Source organism: Drosophila mojavensis, unplaced genomic scaffold (genome assembly GCF_018153725.1).
Source record: "Drosophila mojavensis isolate 15081-1352.22 unplaced genomic scaffold, ASM1815372v1 contig_74, whole genome shotgun sequence".
NCBI lineage: Eukaryota > Metazoa > Arthropoda > Insecta > Diptera > Drosophilidae > Drosophila > Drosophila mojavensis.
Window position 1 is genome coordinate 26,332,833 of NW_025318899.1, and position 10,550 is coordinate 26,343,382.

Here is a 10,550-nt window from a genome sequence, read left to right on the forward strand (position 1 = left end):
GCAAAGCAAGAATGTAAGAGGACTCTAGTCGAGACAGCTCTACTACGAGACCCCCAAAATCCTTCGAGCAACTGATATTTTAATTTCCTCGCACGTATGACCTTAATACATATGGAAATACATCTGTTATAAATTAGGAAGGATCAAGGTCTGCCTGTTACATACATTTCCACAAAACCATTATACCCTGATTTCTCAATTTCCAATGGGTTCAGGGTATACAAAGATTTTAAAAACAGCAAAAGCATTTACTATCAATGTCATGATAACTTTTAAAAATAATTATAGCTTTCAAATAAAATTGGCAAACAAAATTTTAGTTCGAAATACTGCTTCCTTTTCTGATCTTTGATAAAATCTTGACTATTCCCATGATATGCTTAGGAGAAGGCCTGATTGAAGCATCGTTCGATTCTGCAAGACTATGACAAACCAGTTAACTACCAAGTTGGATACATATTCAATTTGAAAAACTACTTTTATATTAGTCATTTAGTAGTTTATTTTTATATAATTCGAGTATCCCCTAATGGTAGGAAGTTGACAATAATTAGACAGAAGATCATTTAGTATCACATAACTTCTAAGCGTCATTCTACTTTGCTCTGAAAATAGGAAAAAAAAAAAAACGTTCAAAACTAAATAATGTCACCTCAGGACATAAAATTGGCGAATTTTTTAGTAGCCAATAAGGTCTCGGATGACAACAAGAAGTGAGTGGCACGTGAAATAATTCATTTCTGTATATCCACAAAAGAATTCGGCGACTATCTTACAGAATCATACCACGCTGGTGGAGCGGTGGAATATCTGGTGCCTGTAGCCAATGTATAGTTGCACCTTTTGATCTACTGGAGACTCAAATGATTTTTCTTAGGAAAGACATGACAATGGTTGACTATGTTAAAATAGCAATAAAAAAACATGGTAAGCACTATCCAAATTCCCATATATAATATAATAATATAAATAATAACACGCACAGTGAAATATTGCTTTTGTGCAATTTCTATCTTACTGTCCGTCCGTTCGCTTGTCGCCGCTGTTGAAACTAGAGACTTGAAACTCGTAAAATATTCTAGGTTTATAATGTGTCAAGATATTCCCGATGAGCCCACGAGTGGCGTATCAAATCGCAAATTGCATTTTACGATATATCAAAAATATTAGTTGCAGAGCTATAAACTTGAAACTTGGAATGTATACTCGCGTTGACAACACAAGTTCAAAAAGTTATGACGGATATATCGATTCACAAATTCTAATATTCTTTTCAGTACTATTATATTTAAAGAATTGAAATGTTGGAATAAATAGTCGGGTTGGCAGTCCAAACCAAATTAGGTATTGTGGATGTGGAATCGTTTGGGCCGTGAATAAGTATTCTCCAATCGGTAACGCACACTTTCAAGTTCTTACTTGTTTATAAGTAGATATGGCGGATATATACGCCCATCCAGTTTCTAGCTCTAAAGCTATAGAAAAGATAGGTTTCCCGAGATACCATGCTGCCAATTGATTAATTTTAATTCATACATATTTGTATATTTGGACAAATTGATGTAGTTAATTATTAATATTTCAGGATTTTTATCACTGTATGACGGTCTGAGCGCCCAACTTTTACGACAGCTATCTTATACGACATTACGATTCCATCTGTACCAAGTGGGAAAACGATACGTCGATGAATACAATTTTCTACACAAGGTTTGTGTGGCGAGCCTATCTGGCTTAGTGGCTGGGATTGTCGGAATACCTTGTGAACTGGTTAACACTCGCATGCATGTGGATCGGTTGCTAAAAGTGAAATATAGGCGAAATTATAAAAATGTCTTTGATGGTCTGCATAGAATATGGCGGGATGAGGGTTTTAGGGCGCTTTATACGGGAGGCTTATGTTCTTTCACTCGTGCCACAATTATTAATATTGGACAGAATGCGATGTATGATCAGGTCAGAAACTATTTTGATTTTATTACTAGTATCTGTATATGACATTTGCAGAGCAAAATGATGTATACGCATTACTATGCGTGGAACGAAGATAGTAAAATCCTGCATATAACAAGCTCACTCACTGCAGCCGTTTTGTGTGTTCCCTTGGTTCAGCCCATCGAGATACTTAAAACGATGCAAATGAACAGAACGACCGGTTATTTAACCACAACCTCAGAAAAGATTACGTATATGATGCGTTTCGGTATCAGAGGTTTATTTCGTGGCATTATGCCAAATTTGTTACGCATGATTCCGCAGACAATTATTATGTTTCTTTTGTATGAGCAGTTACGATTTCAATTTGGCTATTATGAATAATATATGCATACAATTTTCTTATACTAAGTTTTTAGAAAATAAAAAAACTCTTTTAAACTTAATTGTATATGTGATTTAGTCGTGCCACTAGTGAGGAAGACTTTATGTTTTTTTTATATATTAAAAATAAGTGTTTAAGGTCTTATAATTGGGTATTAACAGTATGTTCTCAAGGAAAATGGATTATCGCCTCTATCGAGCTGTTAATTGCAAATCCGAAACTTCATTTGTAGGTGTTATCTATCTGAATTCCCTCTCTATGTGTGCAACACAAACACAAAACAGAATGAACTTTTTGCACCATGTTAAATTTGAGCTCAAAGTCTCACTGTACTGGATTTTGTATACCCTACGGTCATGATCTGAACGTTCTGTGAAGATATGTCGTTAAATTACAAGTAGATTTCTTTAACAAATAAATTCATAGTAAACTAAGCACATCGCGTGGCTCTGTGCGTATGGATTGCTTACTTGCGTATGTGCATATATATCCTCCTCTCCTAGTCATCATGCCGCCTTGACTAAAGCACATTTACTTATTTTCTTTGCTCTTTAAAAAAAATCATAATATATAACAAGTAAGAAAGCTCTAGTCGAGACTGCTCGACTACGAGATCCCCTGAACCCTTGGAGCAATAGATATTTCAATACTTTTTCGCGACTTTCAGCTTACACAAGAAACACACACACACACACACACACACGCACGTACGCACACACAGGTAAACATACACACACACGCATATAGACACACACACGCATACAGACACAAACGCATACACACACACACATACACATACAAGCAACCACGCATAAACACGCATGGGCTGCAGTGTGCGCTTACTATGAGAACTTAATTGTTTAATAACTTTTTTTATGGACGTACGATCTTCATGAAACTTTTAGATTATGATTATAACATGAATATGCATGTACTTGCCAAAGCACAAGTCTCTAGTATTTGAAATACGCTTTTTACAAAAGTGAGGGTGAGGGGGTGAATTTAGAGGTGGGGGGTAAATTTTAACAAAAACCGAAATTGTATAAATTGCATATAAGCATACATTAAAAATTTGGAGACTCTAGCAATAAAGGTGTAGAAGATATAATTTTATGACTGGGTTTCGATAAGGTTTTTTATCGATAAAAAAGATCGGGATGAGTTATCGATTTTTAATGATAAACTTGATATGCGCGCTGTAATTACGGACATTTTAAAAAAATTTGAAGTCTCTAGCTCTTATATCTTCTGAAATCGACGCGTTCATACATACGGACAGACGGACAGAGGGACAGACGGACAGACAGACGGACAGGGCCAAATCAACTCAGCTCGTCACCCTGATCAAGAATATATATACTTTGTGGGGTCTGCCACGCCTCCTTCTCCCTGTTACATACATTTCAACAAAACCATTATACCCTGATTTCCCATTGAAAATGGGTTCAGGGTATAAAAATCATAATATATAATATAATATAATATAAATGAAAGCCGAAGTTATTACTGTTGATTATTATACCCTGAACCCATTGAAAATGGGAAATCAGGGTATAATGGTTTTATTAAAGGTATGTAACAGGCAGAAGGAGGCGTGGCAGACACAAAGTATATATATTCTTGATCAGGGCGACGAGCTGAGTCGATTTGGCCCTGTCCGTCCGTCTGTCCGTATGTATGAACGCGTCGATTTCAGAAGATATAAGAGCCAGAGACTTGAAATTTTTTTCCAAGGTCCGTGTATATCACGCGCATATCAAGTTTTTCTTTATATATCGATAACTACTCCCGATATTTTATTATCGATCAAAAACCTTATCGAAAGCTAGTTATTTAATTATATCTCCTACACCTTTAGAGCTAGAGCTTGCAAATTTTAAATGTAGACTTATTTCTGTTTTCTATAATTTCGATTTTTGTTGTAATTTACCCCCCACCCCTATATACACTCCCTTATCCTCACCTTTGTAAAAGGCGTATTTCAAGTACTAGACACTTGTGCTTTAGAATGTACATACACATATTACCCTATGATTACGCTCTGAAAGTTGCATTAAGATTGTACGTCTAGAAATGAAATTATTCAACAAATAAATTCTTATAACGTTGCCCACACCACAGCGCAGCCCACGCGCAGTCGCTGCTTACTGCGCAGTAAGCAGAGCGCATTCTAATATGTACGTGTGTGTCGAAAAGAATTGCAGACTGATTATAATATCAGATTAGAGGGTTCAGGGTATCTCCTAGTCGAGCAGTCTCGACTAGAGTCTTCTTACTTGTTTATTTTCGACTCGTTTGAATCGCTGGAGTAACAATCTAAAACTAAAGCTTAAAGTAACATAAACGGCAGACCGCTGAGTCGACGCTTCCTATCAACGATCAGGCCACTTAGGCGTGGTAGTGTCAGGTTCGCGATTCTTTCACACGGTATCTAGCCCACCTAGGCGTGGTGGTGTCAAGTTCTGTTTGCGATTCTTTCGCAACGGCATCCGGTGCAATTGCTCCATCAGCAACTCCGGCCGTGCGCGTGTTAACTCCTCCTCGGGTAGGCTGAAACCCGTCCTCGGGTAGGCTGAAACCCGTCCTCGGGTTTCTCTTTGATTATTTTCGGCGGTATAGTTTCCATACGCTTAAGAGAAGGAGGAGAAGAGCAATGAGGATTAGGCAGCCAAATGACCTTGATGATATGCCTGATTTGAGATCTCCGATGTGACGGAGATTTCTACGGCTGAGATCGTGCAAGAATGGGAGGCTTAAATGTTCCCTGAAAAGGGTGATGTTTACTATGGCCGACGTTGAAACGGCAGGTTTCTTTTTATACCCTGAACCCATTGAAAATAGGAAATCAGGGTATAATGGTTTTGTGAAAAGTATGTAACAGGCAGAAGGAATCATCGCAGACCCCATAAAGTATATATATTCTTGATCAGCACGACGAGCTGAGTCGATATAGCCCTGTCCGTCTGTCCGTCCGTCCGTCTGTCCGTCCGTCCGTCCGTCTGTCCGTCCGTCCGTCCGTCTGTCCGTCCGTCCGTCTGTCCGTCCGTCCGTCCGTATGAGCAAAAGAATCTCAGAAGATATAAGAGCTAGAGAGCTGAAATTTGGCATGCATACTCGTGTATACCATAGGCAGTACAAGTTTGCTTTATTTTTTCGATTACTCGTCCGATAACTTTTTTATCGAGAATAATCGAAAATTCGACTTGGTTTTTTCAGCATAATTTTAACACTTTTAGACCTGGAGACTTGAAATTTGGGTTGTATATAAAGTTAATGGATACAAAGATTTTGTAATTTACAGATTTTGGATACCACGCCCCCTTCGCCCCCAATTTGTAAAAAACGCATTTCAAGTACTAGAGACTTGTGCTTTGGAATGTACACATATTTTACCCATATGATTACGCTTTAAAAGTTTCATTAAGATCGTATGTCTACAAAAGAAATTATTCAACAAATAAATTCTCATAATATTGCCCACACTAAAGTGCAGCCCAAGCGCAGTCGCTGCTAACTGCGCAGTCAGCAGAGCACGTGCTTATAAGTGCATGTGTATGTGTGCATAAAAGAAGTCCAGACTGATTAGAATATCAGCTTGGAGGGTTCAGGGTATCTCCTAGTCGAGCAGTCTCGACTGGAGCCTTCTTACTTGTTTATGATGCCTCGATGATTATCATGCCGTTCAGCGGGATGTAATCGTCAAAATTGGCCAGGAAAGCTCCCGTAACTTGTTGGCTGCTTCCAGTATTGTCCACCACATTTACTGTTACGCTGTTGATGATAATGATGCCATCCTCAATCGTTGTTATGGGCTCTAAATTCCCGGGGCGTGTGGCGCATTGTGCGACGGTTCCTGATACCAGTTGCTGGGCACACGATGCTTTCCGTAGTCTTTTACAGAAGGTGGTGCTCACAGTATTATCGCAGTTGCCCACAGCGAAGGTCTTTGGTCCGCAATCGGCCACCATGTTACCCTCTTCTTGATCTATTATTACATTATCGTGCTGAACGGGAAAAATGTCTATTTTCTTACAATATTGAACTTAGGTTGGGGATATCTTAGAGGGAAATATAAAAGTTCAAAATTTTGAAATGCGTTACCTCTAAAAGGTCTACTACACTAATATTTCTAAGATGCTCCTTTAAAAACTCTTTAATGTCAATGTTGTCCAAGATAAGTGGGCTAATCAAATTTATTTTGGCAAGTGTTACGGATAGAATTAGATCTTCAAGATTAGTAATTATCATTCTGTTCTTCGCTAGAATTGTTGAATAGAGATGCTCAACTTCCGCATCAGGTTTTAGAATTGCATTAAGTGCCTTCGAAACTTCATTAAGTCGTACTTGAAATTTATTGTTGATTTCGATTTGCCTATTTTCTGAATCTATTAACTGCTCCCAGTCGTAAAAATATGGGGTTCCTGCAATTGCCTTAAGGGCACTACCTATCAAGTTTATACTGCGAGACTACCTATGGTGAACATTTAAAGTTGCAATTAATGTGGCTATATTTTGAATGTCGGTCTTCAGTGCCTGTTTTTTTTGGTCTTTGAATAGGTTGTCTATTAGTTGTCTTGTCTCGTCAACGTAAGTTTCGAATGATGTTAAGTTCGTCGTGTGTCCCAAGTACCTGTATTTGTCCCAGATTGTCACGTCTCCGTCAACTATGGGTATGTAGTCCGCGTGGGTATGTGTAGTCATTAAGTCTTAGTTTCGCTTCAGTCACAGTCAGTGAACTAATACACTTGACTATGATGGTGTTTACTTGCGTATTGATCTTTATTCTTCTGAGCCTGGGCTTATATACCCAGACTCATGCATAATTTCAACCCTTAAATCTAGTGCGTCTATTGCTGCGTGTGTAAGGCTCAGCATTGGTCTATTATATATTCTTATCTTATCGCAGAGTTTGTAAGGCTCCGCGTGGGTCTATTAGCTATTCTTAACCTATCGCTGAGGTTGTAAGGCTCAGCGTTCGTCTCTTACATATCGGACTCTGGGGTTGCAAGGGTTGGTGTCCATTTGTCTATTTATACAGTCCGTACATGTGACCCTTATCTTTTCCCAGCGCACTACCTGCTAGTCGTAGAGTGCGTCGGAGGCATGTATACGATCTTCGTATATTCATATGTTCATGCGTGAACATTCTGCGGGGGCCAAAGTGTGTAACGTCCAGAACTGCTATCTGTGGATTTCTTAACAATATACAGGACAAATACAAATTTAATAATTGTTAGTATTCTTGACGAAATGATCATGCTTGCAATCCTTATGTTCGTGCCTGAACATTCTGCAGGGCCCAGAGAATGTGACATCCAGATAAACCGAGTATGCCACCACCACCTTGGTCTTTTGCTCAGGTGGCGGTTCCAATGCCAAGTGAAGTCGTGCCTCTTTAAAGAACTTCTGCGGCTTATAGGTGTCATCGTTTGTTGCATTAATACAGCTGATTGCATCTGTTGAGGATGTTGTCGATCGCTTCATTATTGGTGAGGCCAAAGCCTCCAAGTGATAGACGTCCTTCTGTTGATTCTGATGCCTTATTGTGCCTATTGTTTCGTTTGTAGTGGTTATTGTTGTTTCCTTTAATATGTTGCTGCTACTTCCAATTGACTCCTTTTCTGATGTAATTGTACTTGCAGCTTTAGTTTCCATTGTTGGTGGCGCTGCTGTGGTCATCACTGAAGAGTTTGAGTCGGTATTGTCACTTTTCTCTTCAGCTACACTTCCAGTCGCTGTTGCAGTCTCCGCAGAAGTTTGCTCTTCCGTCGTGCTGCCAACTGTGGAAATATCATCCATTGGTCGAACTTCCAATTGGATATCTGTTGATGAATCTTCAGTGATACTCAACGTTGATGTCGAAGTTGTGGCAGAAATTCCATTCTCGTCCGCATCTTCTATGTGCTCCGGATCCTTTGTCGGAGTTGGTGGAGCCCAGATCTTTTTTATCGATCTCTTGTCTTCACCTATATTTGGTTTTGTTGTTACCACTTGAACCTTATTACGTTGTTCAGTAGCTTTATTTATATTTCCTCCCACGTGGAGGGTTGCCGGCGGGTTTTTAATCCCACTTTTTGAACACTATTGCATCCAAAGCAGCCTGATATGCGGTCATCTCATCATAACGTTGTCACTGTTATCAGAGGTGCTCACGCAATTGCGGATACTGCCTTCATCGTTATCCTTCAGCAGTTCCATGTCCACAGGCAAATAACGTTTGTAGCGTTTGCATAAATAGTCCCACGCTGATTCGTAGTTACCCACTCCAATTGAGAAATGGCTTATAACTCGTTGACCCTCTCCTTTGAGATACATTTTGAGATATATCAGTTTCGTCTTGTCGCTGATATCCTTTCTGTTGTGAATTATTTTGGTGAACTGCTCGAAGAACGTTGGCCACGCCTTAGGACTTCCATTAAAGTATGGAAGTGTCGGTTTCGGTCGCTTTGGAGTGTCTTCTTTTACGATTTGCAGTGCACTTATTTTCCTTTCCAGTTTTTTCGACACTGTGTACACTTTGAGTTCCAGTTCGTCTATGTACTCGATTTCGAAGGCAGGCCTTTCATATTTTACCTCCAAATCTTTCAGTGTTGACTGGACTTTCTTCCAGAGGAAATCTAGCGTATCTTTGTAGCTAACGATTTCATCCTGGTTGCTGAGCTCAATGTTGGCCAGCACCTCTTCAATGTGCAGCCGTACTCTTTGAGCTCTTTCGTCCACAAGGCTTACCAACTTCTCTATTGGGCTCGACCAACCAAATGAAAACATCTCTTGCTTTGATGTTTCTGGTCTCGTTTCCCAACTATAAAGTTGTTTTGTGTCTATGGCGTGGTCGGCAGCTTCGACTTTCATGAACTCTTTATTGGTTCTGATTTCTGCCATTATGCCACCATATTTCTCTTTAAATATTGATGGTTGACGACACAGTTGTTTGTTTATTGTAGATCCATTGGCTTATCCCGTTGGAGGTTTTTTTGTTTTGATCACCAGGTTGATCTTGCTGTGCCTCGACTCACAGCTTGGGTTGGAAAGCCAATGCACAAATCTATAATACTAGCACTTCACTTTGTACTAATCACAAACATTTTCCCTTGTGGATGAATTTGAAGTATTAAAAATACTTCATCCGGTTTGAAGGACCATGAACGAATACACTTGACTATGTTGGTGTTTAGTTTCGTATTAAATCTTTATTCTGCTGGGCCCGGGTTTTTATACCCAGACTCATGTATAATTTTAACCATTAAATCTAGTGCTTCTATTGCTGAGTGTGTAAGGCTCAGAATTGGTCTATTACATATTATTAACTTATCGCGTAGTTTGTAAGACTCCGCATTGGTTTATTAGCTATTATTATGCTATCGCTGAGTTTGTAATGCTCAGCGCTCGCCTCTTACGTATTCTAATCGCCAAGGGTCAGGGTCATAATTTATGCCCAGTTTGACAGTTCACACTTGAAACATGTGTTATTTATTTTATGCTAGCTGTCGAGTGCATAGCGCGTACGTTCCCCTACTTATCATATTTTTATGTTCATGCATGTGCATGAACAACGAAATATGTATGAAAAAAAAAAAAAAAAAAAACATCGAAGAGGTTCGAACCTCCCCTACTCTAACATAATTTGATTCGCCCTTATCACCCGCGCCACTGCTTTGCTTGATCAGATAGTTGCTAAAATAGAATAGCTTAATAAGAGAGTGTCATCAGACAAAACTACAGTAACGGCTAGAAAGTCCAGAAATCAATCGAAATTCTAAGAATGTGAGAAAAGGCGTGCTTCTGTCTGTATGCATAGAATAGATACAGGAAAATCGCGCTGATCTGCTGCTAGCTTGAAGCCGGTATCCAATATATGGATATAAATCTATATATATAAAAGAGAGTTGTGTAAAAGTGTACCGAGACTTATAACTTGATATGTGCTGGACCAATTTTCATGGTTTTTATACCCTGAGCCCATTTTCAATGGGAAATCAGGGTATAATGGTTTTGTTGAAATGTATGTAACAGGCAGAAGGAGGCGTGGCAGACCCCAAAATATATATATTCTTGATCAGGGCGACGAGCTGAGTCGATTTGGCCCTGTCCGTCTGTCTGTCCGTCCGTCCGTCTTTCCGTCTGTCCGTATGTTTGAACGCGTCGATTTCCGAAGATATAAGAGCTAGAGACTTCAATTTTTTTTTAAATGACCGTATATACAGCGCAGACGTCGAGTTTGCTTTTAAGA

At 39.3% G+C, this 10,550-nt stretch overlaps 1 protein-coding gene across 3 annotated transcripts; it reads left to right on the forward strand.

Moving 5' to 3' along the window:
• The first annotated feature begins 218 nt into the window (after nucleotides 1–218).
• Nucleotides 219–2,381, forward strand: LOC26527377 (mitochondrial dicarboxylate carrier). 3 transcript variants are annotated; one of them, XM_044009987.1, is made up of 5 exons: nucleotides 219–532; nucleotides 616–713; nucleotides 758–927; nucleotides 1,586–1,956; nucleotides 2,008–2,381. In XM_044009987.1, the coding sequence occupies exons 2-5, from the start codon at nucleotides 646–648 to the stop codon at nucleotides 2,317–2,319; spliced, it is 921 nt and encodes a 306-aa protein (XP_043865922.1). In that variant the 5' UTR covers nucleotides 219–532; nucleotides 616–645; the 3' UTR covers nucleotides 2,320–2,381. The 3 variants fall into 3 exon arrangements, with proteins under 3 accessions (XP_043865922.1, XP_043865923.1, XP_032587391.1); XM_044009988.1 differs by having other exon boundaries at nucleotides 226–713; nucleotides 1,586–1,946; nucleotides 2,008–2,101; XM_032731500.2 differs by having other exon boundaries at nucleotides 231–713; nucleotides 779–927.
• Nucleotides 2,382–10,550: the final 8,169 nt, after the last annotated feature.

Coding starts and splice junctions, on each gene's coding strand:
- LOC26527377 (XM_044009987.1), top strand. CDS start 646: ATGTCACCTCAGGACATAAAATTGGCGAATTTTTTAGTAGCCAATAAG. Junction 714..757: donor GTCTCGGATGACAACAAGAA/GTGAGTGGCACG, acceptor TATCCACAAAAG/AATTCGGCGACTATCTTACA. Junction 1,957..2,007: donor AGAATGCGATGTATGATCAG/GTCAGAAACTAT, acceptor TGACATTTGCAG/AGCAAAATGATGTATACGCA.